At 38.0% G+C, this 15,765-nt stretch overlaps 1 protein-coding gene across 2 annotated transcripts in view; it reads left to right on the forward strand.

Annotated features, from left to right (window-relative positions):
• prex2 (phosphatidylinositol-3,4,5-trisphosphate-dependent Rac exchange factor 2) overlaps positions 1–15,765 on the forward strand; it is a 155,582-nt gene that overhangs the window by 37,730 nt on the left and 102,087 nt on the right. For both annotated transcript variants that reach the window (XM_055181630.2, XM_055181629.2), the window contains exons 4-10: positions 1,755–1,859; positions 2,563–2,664; positions 5,519–5,680; positions 10,619–10,752; positions 10,851–10,954; positions 14,253–14,402; positions 14,833–14,977. In XM_055181630.2, coding sequence (XP_055037605.2) covers positions 1,755–1,859; positions 2,563–2,664; positions 5,519–5,680; positions 10,619–10,752; positions 10,851–10,954; positions 14,253–14,402; positions 14,833–14,977 — 902 coding nt within the window. The remainder of the gene's footprint in view (positions 1–1,754; positions 1,860–2,562; positions 2,665–5,518; positions 5,681–10,618; positions 10,753–10,850; positions 10,955–14,252; positions 14,403–14,832; positions 14,978–15,765) is intronic.

Below are 15,765 nucleotides of genomic sequence, written 5' to 3' on the forward strand. Positions count from 1 at the left end.
ATATGCACTCACATGCCGATTGCCAACTAAACACAGATATTTAATGCAGTTTTACTCACCGCCTGTTGCTCATGACCCGGTTGGGACCACCCAATTTCAATAAAATCTAGCGCACAACTCCGCTGCTACCACAGATAAACAAACTATATCCTTTGTTTACAAAATGCTGGATTTTTTTAGGAAGCTGAACAAGTTTAATTTCCCTCACAAACAACAACTACTTCTTCTGTGACGTTGATTTCGTGTCAGCTCTTGGTGTGTGTGTGTATGCGTGTGTGCACTGTTCCGGTTAAAGTGCCCATATAAGGACTTCCACTGTACTTCCTTCACTGAAATTGCCCATAAAAGAAATAAAGCAAGATTGTTATGTATGAATTTTTCAAGTTAAAAAAAAACTTTACGAAATTTGTACAAACCCTGGCGAAATGCATTCGGTACAGAAATACTTCATTACATTTCCAACTGCGTTTTTTGACACTTTCCATTTGTTAAGCATGAGGAATCTAACACTTAAAGGAATATTCCATTTTCTTAAAAGAAAAATCCAGATAATTTACTCATCATCATGTCATCCAAAATGTTGATGTCTTTCTTTGTTCAGTCGAGAAGAAATTATGTTTTTTGAGGAAAACATTGCAGGATTTTTCTCATTTTAATGGACTTTAATAGAGCCCAACATTTAATACAGTTTTTTTCAACAGAGTTTCAAAGGACTATAAACGATCCCAAACGAGGCATAAGGGTATTATCTAGCAAAACGATTGTCATTTTTGACAAGAAAAATAACAAAATACACTTTTAAACCACAACTTCTCGTCTAGATCCGGTCCAGCGCGACCTAACGTAAATGCGTAGTGACGTAGGGAGGTCACGTGTTACATATATAAAACGCACATTTGCGGACTATTGTAAACAATAAACTGACACAAAGACATTAATTAGTGTCAGTTGACATACAACAATGTAGGAACGGTCCTCTTTTAACACATTTGTAAACACTGGGGCGGAGTTTCGCGTTCGTCCTCTGTGACCTCTTGACGTCATGACGTATTGCTTGGGGTCGCGCTGGCGCATCATGACCGGATCTAGACGAGAAGTTGTGCTTTGGGGGTGCATATTTTTTGTTTTTCTTGTCAAGAATGACAGTCGTTTCGCTGGATGGGACCCTTGTGCCTCGTTTGGGATCGTTTGTAGTCCTTTGGAACTTCGCTAAAAAAACTGTTGAGTGTTGAGTGTTGAATGTTGGGCTCTATTGAAGTCCATTAAAATGAGAAAAATCCTGCAATGTTTTCCTCAAAAAACATAGTTTCTTCTCTACTGAACGAAGACAGACATCGGGATTTTGGATGACATGGTGGTGAGTAAATTATCTGGATTTTTCTTTTAAGAAAATTGAATATTCCTTTAAACAGTGTTAATAAGTCAGAATGCAAGGAAGAGATTCAACCCCCCCACCCCTAACCTTTACCGTCTTGTCCCTCAGTAAGTGGTTGTACAGTTGTGAGGATAAAGCACTCTTCTGAGTGAGAGTGCTGTGTTATGGTTTTGGGATTGAGGCCATATTGTTAAGTTATCATTAGACCCGGCAGCCATCTGTCTAGCTTTGGGTGAAACTTCAGAGACAACAGATTTCTGAAGGACACAAAAAATTAGATCTTAGGATGAATGGTTTGTCATAGAGCTTGAGGAGATGACCTTCTGTATAGTATGTGACTAACTGTGTCTATGTACCCTTGTGTTGTATATCTCCACAGAGGGGAAGGTTTCAGATTTATGACGAGTACTGTGGGAACCATGAAAAAGCTCAGAGGCTTTTACTGGAGCTTAATAAGATCAGGACAGTACGCACACTACTGCTGGTAAGAGACTTGATGCTGGATTGTTCAAACACTAAAAAAAACAAGTCAAGAACAAGACAAGGATCTTTCAGACCCTACCAAGGGGTCAAAATAAAAATTCTGCGCACGCTCATTCTTCCTAACTTGTATCTTTACTTGACGTGCTTGTAATCATGATGTCCATCTAGCCTTTTATTTGCATGATATGAATACAAATACAGATTCATGCTTTTGTCAAATCCATTTTTTTTTATTTTTGACTGTCTTAGCATAGCAAAAATGTGAGATTGTTATGTTAAGGAGGAACTAATTTGTAAATAGTCTGGACTGGGCTATGGTCAGGTACAGTACTGAAGAACTGCTGCCATGTGTGTGTGTGTAAGACTATATCTCATGACCTCTTGTTATACATTGACGTTCCTTGGAGAGTCTGACAATTCATTTCCTCTGCTTGTGCTGACAGGGTGTCCTTGAACTCACTTTCTTGTAATATAATGGACGTTTATCCCTCTGTTACACACACACACACATGCACGCACGCACACACACACTGCACATGGTTTGTTTCCAATTTTTTTGTACAGCCCATTTTATTGTGAAGCGATATTTATATGTAAAGCTGTTTTTTTCTCATAGAGATTAAGATCAAATTGAAAAAAACTGAGCCATTACCTTTTTAAATTGATTTTCTGTTATTTTCTTGTCTTTTTGTGTATCTCATAAGAACTGCATGTTGCTGGGCGGCAGGAAAAACACAGAGGTACCTTTGGAAGGCTACTTGGTTGCACCCATCCAGAGGATTTGCAAGTACCCCTTACTCCTAAGAGTGAGTATTAATACTCACTGAACTATATTTCATGCATATGCGCGCACTCTAATTTTAAGTTGCAGGGGAAAATAAACTATAAATGTCGACTTTGGTTGAAATTGAGGTTTTCATAAAAATAAGTACATTAAGCCATCATCTAGCGATCCCAATGCTTTAAATAGTCATTAAACATCTAAAGTAATCTTTACAGCGGGGAAAATAAGTATTTGACACATCAGCATTTTTATCAGTGAAGGGATTTCTAAGTAGGCTATTGACACAAAATTTTCACCAGATGTAGCCATCAAGACAAATATTGAATCTATACAAAGAAATCAGAACATTTAAGTATACAAGTTGAGTCATAATAAATAAAGTGAAATTATACAGGGAATAAGTATTGAACACATGAAGAAAACAAAGTGCAAAATGGCATAGAAAGCCAGGAGATCACCTGAAATCTGTCAGTATTGAGAGAGAAACCCTGCCCTCTATCAGGACTAATTGATATCAGCTGCTGTAGTCCTAATTGATGGCCTATAAAGGCTTCTTATTACCCAGGAGGCACACAGGAAAGACTTAATGATGGGTAAAAGCAAAGAACTCTCTCAAGATCGTTGTAATCTTAGTGTTGAAAAGCATTTTGATGGGAATGGTTATAGGTGCATTTCCAGAATGCTGAATGTTCCTGTGAGCACTGTAGGGGCCATTATCCAGAAACGGAAAGCGCATCACTTCACCATAAACTGGCCACGATCAGGTGCTCCATGTAACATCCCTGTCTGAGGAGTCCAAAGAATAATCAGGAGAGTTCTCCAAGAGCCAAGAACCTCAGGAAGAACTTCAGGAAGACCTTGCATCAGCCGGTACTGTTGTTTTAAAGAAACTATAAGCAATGCACAGATCCGCCATGGCATCCATGCATGCTCCCCACGCAAGACACCATTGCTGAACAAAAAGCATATTGAGGCTTGGTTAAAGTTTGCGAAAGAGCATTTGGAGAAGCCTGTGGATTATTGGGAGATTATAGTATGGTCAGATGAAAGCAAAATTTAACTTTTTGGCAGTCATTCTACACACCATGTTTGGAGAAGAAATGGCACTGCCCACCACCCATGCACAATTCAGCATTGATGCAGCAAAGTGTCATAATCGATTATGTCACTGTTTATTTTCTGGCCTCGAGTGGACAATAAAGTTGTAAAGTTTCAATAACTTCCGGGGGCATAACAACAACAATCAAGATGGCTGAGGCGGAGAGAGATGACCGTGATAGACGAGTAAATAGAAACGCACCCTTTTCTATGGAAAGTAGACATTTGGGACATTTCGGATTCTATGAAGTTAATGGGAAACTAGACAAGACTTACGCTGTCTGTAAAATTATCATCTCAGGTATATAATTGTCATTGTTTTAAAGTTGCTAAGCTTCCGTTTTTGTTGAGAATAGTTGCACTTGACTTTACTTGACTGATTAAAAATTTGCCTTGTTGTGTACAGTAAAATTCTGATGCATCGCAATGCATCGTAGAATCGAATTGAATTGAATCGTTACCTGGTGAATCGTAATTGAATCGAATTGTGAGGGCAGTGCCAATGCACACCCCTACCAAGAACACCATACCAACAGTTAAGTTTGGTGGTGGAAGGATCATGGTTTGGGGCTGCTTTTCAGCAAGGGGTACTGGCAGACTTCATATTATTGAAGGCAGGATGAATGGAGAAATATCCCGGGCCATTCTGGATAAAAATCTGCTGCCATCTACCAGAAAACTGAAAATTAAAGAAGGGTGGACAAAGAAAGAAAATGAAGTTGCTTGAATGGCCAAGTCCATCACCTGACCTAAATCCCATAGAAAATCTATGAAGATAACTGAAGATCAAAGTTCATAAATGAGCCCCAAGAAATCTTCAAGATTTAAAGACCATTTGTGTGAAAGAATGGGCCAGAATCACTCCTGAGCAATGCAGACAACTGGTCTCTCCATACAAGAGGCGTCTAGAAGCTGTAATCACCAACAAAGGCTTTTCTACAAAGTATTAAATAAAGTGTGTTCAATACTTATTTCCTGTGTCATTTCACTTTATTTATTATGACCCAACTTGTATACTTAAATGTTCTGATTTATTTGTATGAGTTCAATATTTGGCTTGATAGCTCTATCTGGTGGAAATTGTGTGTCAATAGCCCACTTAGAAATCCCCTTACTGATTAAAATGCTGATGTGTCATATACTTATTTTATGTTTGAACTTATGCCCCTACTATGACGTCCAAGTTCTTGCTTCATCTTTGAACTGTTAGAGTAACATGAGCAAATGTGGATATTTCAAAATCGATATGCTTAACTATTCCTGCCTTTGGTGGAAAGTCAGGATGTTATAAACTGTGTATTTCGTCGCAAAAGCATTTATGAAACAATTTCTGAGTTTAATCCACAGCCAACACCAATGCTAATGTTTCGTGGCTACTTGTGTACCCAGAACATTCAAGTTGAAAAGATTTACAGTAAACACCCACAAGAGCTAGTTCATGTAATAAAAGCAGAATTTCTGGCATATTTACTAAGGATCTCGCAAGCAGAGTCTTTCTCGCTAAATGGCAGCGATAGGGATCTGTGGTCACACAGAAATAACGTAAATGTGAATTAAACTGATGAAGCAGAACCTCTGTGTGTTTAGAGATAAACATCGTTCTTAGCAGACCTTGTCATGCAGTAGCAAGATTATTAAACGTGTTACAAATCTAAAACTATGATTGGTGCAGTTGGCATAGTCAAGTTTTGTTTGAAATTTAAGCTGAACTTGTGGTTCACAGTACGGCCATGTTATGGTGCAATCACAATGCTTTGGATATTTGTGTGTTTGTTTAGGAGCTGCTTAAAAGAACCCCAAAGAAACACAACGATTTCTCTACGGTGCAAGAATCATTGCAGGTGATGAAGGCGGTTTGCTCAAACATCAACGAGGCTAAAAGACAGATGGAGAAACTAGAGGTGCTGGAAGAGTGGCAGTCTCATATTGAAGGCTGGGAGGTACACGCACACATCTGTTTATATTTTCCTTCGATCTTTTCTTTTATTTAATAGGACAGTTCGTACAAAAATAAAGACCAATAAAAAATCCCACATTGCTCTAAACCAGTGGTTTTCAAACTGGGGGCCGCGAGATGGTGCCAGGGGGGCCCCAGTTTTATGAAATTTAATGAAATACATTTATTTATCATGAAATCTGTGTAACTAAACCTAAAAATATAAGGCTACTAACCAAAAGCACTACTTTTTTGTATAATTTAATGTTTTTTTTTTTTTTATTAAAATGTTGAGTTTTAGTTTTTTGTCACAAATTTTCTTTGGGGGGCCTCGAAGGAATGCACCGTACACAAGGGGGGCCGCACTCTGAAAAAGTTTGGGAACCACTGCTCTAAACCTATATGACTTTTGACAGATATGGGACCAGAGGCTGTTCACATTTGCTGTCCAAAATAAAAAAAAAATTTTTAATCTTTTTGTGAAAGATGAAGATAGCAAATCCTAACACAGACATATTCGGGTACATACGTGCTCACCATCTAACTACATCCTGCTCCTTCAATGACCTATTAGTCAATTTGACGTCTATGGACAAATGATGCTCTCACCCGCCTACAAAACTCAGTTCTTTAACTTGCTAGTGTCTTTTGATGTAAATTATCGAAACCTTATAACCTTAAATCTTTAGATTTAATTAATGTTGATGTTTTGGTCCTTCATTCATTTTGGCTCTATAAAACTCCTTCTTACACCTACCAGCTCATGAGAGCTCTTAAGACTCTCATCAAAGCCTTCAATTTTTTGTATGGTTAATCGCTGTTTGAAGGTAACACAACATTAACTTCTCCATTATTGATAGTCAGATGGTTGCTAAAGGCAGAAATACTTTCTCAAGTGTATAGACTAACTAAAGACTTTATCTGCAGTTACACAGAGCACATTACATTTGGTATTAAAGGGACACTTTTTTTTTGAAAATATGCTCATTTTCCAGCTCCCCTAGAGTTAAACATTTGATTTTTACCGTTTTGGAACCCATTGAGCTGATCTCCAGGTCTGGTGGTACCACTTTTAGCATAGCTTAGCACAATCCATTGAATCTGGTTAGACCATTAGCATCGCGCTCAAAAATATCCAAATAGTTTCGATATTTTCCTATTTAAAACTTGACTCTTCTGTAGTTACATTGTAAGACCGACAGAAAATTTAAATTTGTGATTTTCTAGGCAGATATGGCTAGGAACTATACTCGCATTCTGGCGTAATAATCAAGGACTTTGCTGCTGTAACATGGCTGCAGGAGGCGCAATGATATTACACAGCGCCCGAAAATAGTCCCATTAGTATCTTTCAATAGCGGGGGACTATTTTCGGGCACACCGTAATATCATTGCGCTACCTGCAGCCATGTTATGCCAGCAAAGTCCTTGATTATTACGCCAAAATGAGAATATAGTCCTAGCCATATCTGCCTAGAAAATCGCAACTTTAAATTTTCCGTCGGTCTTAGTACACAATGTAACTACAGAAGAGTCAAGTTTTAAATAGAAAAAATATCGAAACTCTTTGGTTATTTTCATTGCGATGCTAATGGTCTAATCAGGTTCAATGGATTGTGCTAAGCTATGCTAAAAGTGTTAGCGCCAGACCCGGAGATCGTCTGAATGGATTCCAAAATGGTAAAAATCAAATGTTTAACTCTAGGGGAGCTGGAAAATTAGCATATTTTTCAAAAAAGTGGAGTGTCCCTTTAAGATGCGTTTTGGTCGACTGGCCCACCATAGATATGTACACTAGATGTCGCCTTGGCTACGGCAGTTCATTGGACCGAAAGCGTCAACTAGAGCCGCCATAATGCATAGTGCTAGTAGCCCTAACATCCATATGCAGCACAAAAGTCCGGCATCGTTCAATGAATTCGAAGTATAGGCGGAGATAGCAGCTTTATCTAGATACTTCTTATGACAAGACCCCTGTTCTAAGATGGCGGCGGTTTTGATGCATGCTTAGAACCCCAAGGCGACATCTAGTGTATATATCTATGCTGGCTCACAAGTGGACGAGAGAGATGCATTCCCGTTTTCCAACAGGTGTTTTAATCTGTCTATTTTGTCCACTTTCGGCAGCTTCTCTCATGATTACTTCGCGCTGATGGTCTATGGATGAGCCGTTAAAACATAAGCGAGAGAAATGATGGGTTAAAGTTGATGCACACTAATATTATGTCAGAGTACCACTGCTTGTGTTGGTACTGTAGTTAACATGCTGCACAACGTTTTGTTTTTGTAAGGGCCACCCTCCCAAAAATGACATTTTGGTTATTCTACTTTTTTGTTATTGTTATTTCTGGACATTGACAGCTTCTGATTACTTAAAGATTTTTGTGCTTGTTTTATGCACAAAATCACTTAAATTTGATATTTTTTGTCTAAAAACTAGACTTATTTTCTTGGGTCATTTTGCTCATCAAGAAAAAGCATCTTTAATTTAAGAATTTTTAGATATTTTTTACTGAAAACAAGACAAAAATACTAAGAATTTTTTTTCTAGAAAATAATATTTTGCAGTGACGATTCTGCTTGATTTCTTGAAAGCAAGAAAGTCAGGTTTGGAACAGCATACAGAAAAATTACAAGACGATTGCTTTTTTATTTTTGGGCAAACTGTTGCTTTAAACTTATGCTGTTGTTTATTGAGTTACAGAGAGTCGAAACGTCTGGACTTTGTTAGTATGAGTGGTGTTGCTGATGAAGTTCTGGTGCTTTTGAGTCATTTTGGCATGGAGGTGCTAGACTGAGTTAATAGTTGTGGTCGGTGTGTTAACCACAGAAGTGCTCTCTCACATACAACTTCCTGTATCATCAACATATTGCTCAGTCAGGTCTGTCTAGCCTTAACAAAGTGTAATTTTAGAATCAATAGATCAAGCTATTGATCTATTCTAGACTATATTTTGCAGATTTATGCCTAAGACATCAAATACATTTGCATTTGATTTGTGTTTTGTAAGCAGTCGTAAAACACTTCAGTGCCGAACATTTTTTTTACTATAACAAATAAGTGGTCCCAACCATTTGATCCAGTCTTTCATGTGCCCTTGGGTTTTACTAAGAAATTTCGCAAAACAAGGCAATGTTGTTTTAGCGTTCAGGGCGCGTGCTGTAATGAACCCAGACAGGTTTCTCAGTTCACATCAACGTTTGTAAAAACATACCGCAGAATGAAAAACAGTCGGACAGATTTTTACGAGGGTAATATAGTGGAATGTTTTGTGAAAGACAGACGTGGGTTTTGAAAATGATGTTGACTGAATTTTGTTATAAGATCTACAATTTCCCTGGAAGACTGTTTTTGTCTGTAGAGCATAATCTGAACAGTCGCACCCCTCTGGTAGGCGTGAAATTACATACTGTACGCTTGGTCCATGTGGCCAAAGCTGTCACATACGTTTCTGCAATGAATGAGTGCTGGAATGAACATAATGAGGAAATTTTAGTGGTAGCACGCACTGTTCTGAGTCCAATGCATCCGACAAAACAGCTTTTATGGAGTACAGAATGACCTTTTGGAAGCAGTTTCCAAATCTATTTTAGCCTTTGCATGTTCATTAATGGCGTTTTGCCATCCTGTTACCTCATATCCAGGAAATAAAACTTCACAGATGGGATACACACAAACACAAATGTGTGGATGAGTAAAATAAGCTGCGAATTGCAGTTTTTAATCACAAACGTTTAATGTGAGACATCTCTGCAGTAATTTTCTAAAGAGCTGGAATTGAAGAGGAAGCTGTTGTCTGTTCTCACAGGGTATGGGTGGAGATGGGATGACAGAAAGTTTTTTCCAAAGCAGTTTCCAGAAAGGGCTGATTGCTCTTTATTGTTGACCACCTGCACGGCTGTGTCCTTCACACTTAAATATGGGGAAAGAGACGACCAGTAATAGGAAATTAAATCGGAAAAATCAGGGAAAACTTATTATGGCTAAAAGAATGGAAATCCCATTTTCTTTTTACCATAATTTGAAGTAATGAAGCCCAGTTTGTGATACCGTTGTTTTATGATGTTTTATGAAAATGTATAATTCATTTCTCAGCATTTAAATAAGGTAGGAATTGTACTTGGATGGCTTTTATCTACATTAATAGATATTTAGTAGATATTAGGTCATTGCCATATAAAATAAGTGTTATGTCAGAATTGTGGTCTAGCAGTTAGTGCATAGAAATCATAATAAAAGTAAATATATATAATTCAAAATTATATCTAACATTAACAACGATCTTAATAAAACACTTTCTAATAAAAATTTATTTGATTTGTTTAACAACTCATGCAAATCAACATATCTGTTTATTTAACAATAAAAGAAAATTACCAGATAAAGGTCATATCAAAAAACATATCAAAATAACAGTAAAATACTGCTTATAAAAGCTTTAAAACATTAAAAAAATGGTTTTTACACATGCAAATGTGCTATTAAATTATTTAAATATTTACTTAAAATCTCAGGGGGTACTTCAAGTAAATAATTTAGGTAAAGGGGGTTTGGCTGACAAAAAACTTTGAAAAAATCTGGGTTGCAGGCTTTCCTTTCTTTATACTTTTATACTTTTATTCCTGTTTTATTCTTTTTCACACATTTAAACAGTTTTTATTAAAATCACATTTATTTTCTTTTAATTGATATTTTAAATTCATGTATCTTTGATTTTTGTTTTCTCATTTCTATGTAAAGCACTTTGAATGACCTTTGTGTATGAAATGTGCTATACAAATAAACTTGCCTTGCCTTGCCTTGCCTTCTTGTCTTTATCTATACTATGGCCAAAAGTACAATAAATATCCCATTTCTCACAAACCCTGTTCACACAGTTTACTGTGACACTGTGATATTTGTTTTGGACAAATTCACTTATGTAATTGTATTCATACGTAGGGCTCCAACATCACAGACAGCTGCACTGAGATGCTCATGCAGGGAGTTCTGCTGAAGATCTCAGCGGGGAACATACAGGAACGCATCTTCTTCCTCTTTGACAACCTGCTGGTGTATTGCAAGAAGAAGAACAGGTGAGCAAGCGCTTTGCACTGTCAAAGTCAGCTCTTAACGGGGAATCCCAAAGTAAAGGTTGATCTTCAGAGATTCAGATGGCTGTGTTCTGTTGCAGGCGTTTAAAGAACAGTAAGGCGGCCACCGAAGGCCCACGGTACCTGTTTCGAGGTCGACTCAACACTGAGGTTATGGAGGTGGAGAATGTGGATGATGGTACAGGTATGAATTTGATTAAAAAAATAAAAAAAATAAAAAAAAAAAATATATATACACACACACACACACACACACACACACACACACACACACACACACACACACACACACACACACACACACACACACACACACACACACACACACACACACACACACACACACACACACACACACACACACACACACACACACACACACACACACACACCTAAAGGATTATTAGGAACACATACTAATACTGTGTTTGACAGTATTTCTCCCTTCAGAACTGCCTTAATTCTATGTGCCATTGATTCAAAAGGTGCTGAAAGCATTCTTTAAAAATGTTGGCCCATATTGATAGGATAGCATCTGGTAGTTGATGGAGATTTGTGGGATGCACATCCAGGGCACGAAGCTCCCGTTCCCCCACATCCCAAAGATGCTCTATTGGATGGAGATCTGGTGACTTTGGGGCCATTTTAGTACAGTGAACTCTTTGTCATGTTCAAGAAACCAATTTGAAATGATTTGAGCTTTGTGGCATGGTGCATTATCCTGCTGGAAGAGGATGGGTGCATGATGGTCATAAAGGGATGGACATGGTCAGAAACAATGCTCAGGTAGGCTGTGGCATTTAAACGATGCCCAATTGGCACTAAAAGGCCTAAAGTGTGCCAAGTAAACATCCCCCACACCAATACACCATCAGCCTGCACAGTGGGAACAAGGCATGATGGATCCATGTTCTCATTCTGTTTACGCCAATTTCTGACTTTACCATCTGAATGTCTTAACAGAAATCGAGACTCATCAGACCAGGCAACATTTTTCCAGTCCTCAACTGTCCAATTTTGGTGAGCTTGTGCAAATTGTAGCCTCTTTTTCCTATTTGTAGTGGAGATGAGTGGTACCCGGTGGGGTCTTCTGCTGTTGCAGCCCATTCGGCTCAAGGTTGTGCGTGTTGTGGCTTCACAAATGCTTTGCTGCATACCTCAGTTGTAACGAGTGGTTATTTCAGTCAAAGTTGCTCTTCTATCGGCTTGAATCAGTCGGCCCATTCTCCTCTGACCTCTAGCATCAACAAGGCATTTTCACCCACAGGACTGCCGCATACTGGATGTTTTTCCCTTTTCACACCATTCTTTGTAAACTCTAGAAATGGTTGTGCGTGAAAATCCCAGTAACTGTGCAAATTTTGTGAAAAACTGACATTCAGTTTGGAGTTCAGGAGATTGTCTTGACCAGGACCACACCCCTAAATGCATTGAAGCAACTGCCATGTGATTGGTTGATTAGATAATTGCATTAATGAGAAATTTAACAGATGTTCCTAATAATCCTTTATGTGAGTATATACAGTATGTATAGAAGACAGAATACTCAGTATTCAATCACTGTTAATGATGTCATTGCAACACTCTAATTGGCTCTATCTGTGTTCATTTTTTGGTAAATGGTTCCCCTATCCCTACTTTAAGTACCCAAATCTGATGTTTGTTCCAGTTTGAGAAAAGTATAATACATAGTTTTATTTGATAGGTGGTGTCCTGTAGCTTTTATTTCTACAAATTCCCGGCTTTTAAATGTGTAAGGTTAGCATCAAACGTCTTTAACAGCTAAAGGTTACAAAAATGTCATTTTCTGGGCATGGTGACAAGTTGGAGTCCAGTGACTGGATGAACTTTCGAGTGCAGTGTATTTTGGCTATGAAAAAATCCCTGATTATCAGTTATATGTGTAGAAGCAATGATTTGCTCCCTGGCGCACCTAATATCTGGCTGCTTTGGAGATGGATGGGTTTCAGTCCACAGAATATAAACAAAGTCAATTCCACCACATTGCTTGTAAGTGTTTCTCCCTAACAGCTCCATCTCAAATTCAGACATGGATTATTATTGGTATGTAACGAAAGCCGGTGACTTCTAATGGCTGCAAGTGTGCTTTCCAAGTCACGCATGAGGTTTCTGGTTTTGATTTGTAGTTTTTAATCGTTTAAATATAGTTCAGGTAAAAGCATGTGGTTTAATATTGTAATAAAGTATAAGTTCAAATGGTGGCTTTGTGTGGAAGTAAAGAGCAATTCAGAAATTGATTTAGTTGAATCAAAGTAAGACGTCGCCTGTGGGGGTGTGGTTGTAAAGATCGATGCCTGGCTTTCTCCGAATTGAAGGTGTAATTTATCCAATTCCTGTGCTAGATTGAGAGGCACAAGCCATTGGGAGGAAAGAAACACAGATGCTTAAATTGACTGATTATTGTGCGAAAGATTGGCTCATTTAAAATGCATAAAAGAGAAAATAGTGACCCTGTTTGTGAAATCCAAGCTAAAGTCTCGCAATCTAATTATTAGTTTTAAAAATATATAGGTTTATTGTACTCATTTAATATTTTATACAATTTAAAGTTTAATGTAAATTGCTTAAAGGGATAATTTACTCAGAAATGAAAATTCTGTCATCATTTACTCACTTTGAAGTTGTTCAAACATGTATACACTTATTTGTTCTGCTTTGTTCGCTCTTTATCATTCCTCTTTTCATCTATGACTTATGTCTCTTGTTCACTTGGCTGAACAATTTCGGTTGCCGAATATTTGATGCATCCATATTTGTTATGTATGTGGTATAACTGGTGACTGCTCATCCGAGGGGCCCAAATTCAAAATATGTGTTCGGAGCGTCATGTGTGTTGCTTGCGTTTTCAAAATTTTTGTTTGTTGCGTCATGTGAACCATGTGCATCATGTGTTTTGTCAAAATAAGTGCCTGCTGTATGACATTAACAATTGTTTATTTATTATCATGGCACTCACTTTAAAAAGAAAAGAAATTGTATGAAGCTACGTTTGAAAAAAAATGTAAGATAAGTTTTTATGCCAAAACACATTTGGCAGACGCTTTTATCCAAAGAAAACTACAACGGCGAAGAAAATAATAAAGCGAAAACATGCTGGGTGTCAGTTTCTTCATCTTCATTCTCCACAACGTTGTAAGCACAGCAATGAGTGCTCCATCTGCTCGTGATCCCTTTCAATTGAAGGCATATTTATTCATTGCCTGTTTTATGTGTGAATGTTTCATTTGATCTGAACTTTACTGCTCTCGCAGGCTATTCAAGCTGAATTGTTTATTGCCAAGAACATCTATTTTGTCATCTGGGCTGCTTTGATAGATTGCCCGGCACACAAATGTGGAATGCGAAGCCGAGAACATGGCTGGCCGTGCCACATGTGGGCAAAAAGGCCTCGCTGACAAAAGAAAATATGTTTTGGAAAATGCGGATATGAAAGTTGATTATTTGTCGGCATTTATCCACAGCGGATTACCACAGCAGCGGGAACATCGTGAACAACGGCTGGAAGATCCACAACACGGCGAAGAACAAGTGGTTCGTTTGCATGGCAAAGACATCGGAGGAGAAGCAGGAATGGCTGGAGGCCATTTTGAAAGAGAGGGAACGTCGGAAAAGTGAGTAGCCGGTAGCGTAGTGCTCGAGTGAACAATTAAGACTTATTTTAGGATTTACGAATCTAGTGGTGTTGGATGCTAAAAATAATCCACTAAGATGGCCTGTACAGTGTGAATTACAGTAACAGCAATCATTTTCACCTTACTACTTATTTTGTGGTGCTGTAAATATATAGTAAATTATATGCTATATTATATTAAGATTTACTGTAAAGAGAGTGTTACAGGTTTAAATGGCCTTTAAGAGTTTTCTGCTCTGAAATTAAATCAGGGTCATGGTTTCGGTTCCTAGAGAATGCGTGGACAGATTGAATGCAGTCGCTTTGGTTAAAAGTGTCTGCCAACTACATAAATGTAAATATAAAACTATATACTAAACTATTCATGGCACAAAAATGTGAACTGTGCTCTTTTTTATTTGTTCTCTTAGCACTGAGATTAGGCATGGAGCAGGACACCTGGGTGATGATCTCCGAGAAGGGCGAGAAGCTTTATAACCTCTTGAGTAAACAGGGCCACCTCATTAAGGATCGCAAACGAAAACTCACCACCTTTCCCAAGTGCTTTCTCGGAAGGTAAGTCAGAAAAGGCGTCCATTGTGTTAGATGATGGCTCTGGGGATTTTGGTTCATGTCCTGTGGTATCATGAGAGAGATGAATGCTGAGAATGCGCTGTATAATTTGGCACAGGATCTACTAATTTTAATGGCACAAACCTATTTGATATTAATATAACAAAGGGAAAAATTGTCTAATTAGTAAAGCACATTTCCTAATAAACACATAAATTCCCTTAAAAAGACAAAAAGATTAAACACGTTTTGATATCGGATTTAATACATCTTGAATTTATATTTTTTATCTGATCTGGCAGCTTCGAGTATGGCCTTTTCATTCATTAAGTCTGTAAAACTGTAGACATGTGCAGCTGTAGTTTACTTTCACAACAAGTTCACTTTTAATGAGGTCCACAGTTGCTCAGTTCCTTGTCTCTGTTTAGGTAGCCGTCATGAGAGAAAACATGCTGGTAAGCTGACAAGGATGTTTAACGGGAGCTCCTGTTAGATAAATTTTTTCTGTTGATGTTTTTTTGTTTTTTCCCACTTTGGCTTGAACACTGTAAGTGGCTGCATTGTGGTACATGGGACAAAGCTTGATTTCAGGACTGTCCCGCATTTTGGTGGTCACCCTAGGCTGAAGGTGATGCACTTTCTTTTAAATAGTTGATGTATTCAACTCAACTCAATGTATATCACATACCAAGTTGCTGTTTAGATTTAAGCCAGTGTGATGTTGCATAACAGAGGAAATTTTGCTAATTGGGGACAACTGTCAGAATGTAATTTGTGCACAATAATTATTT

Source organism: Misgurnus anguillicaudatus, chromosome 25 (genome assembly GCF_027580225.2).
Source record: "Misgurnus anguillicaudatus chromosome 25, ASM2758022v2, whole genome shotgun sequence".
NCBI lineage: Eukaryota > Metazoa > Chordata > Actinopteri > Cypriniformes > Cobitidae > Misgurnus > Misgurnus anguillicaudatus.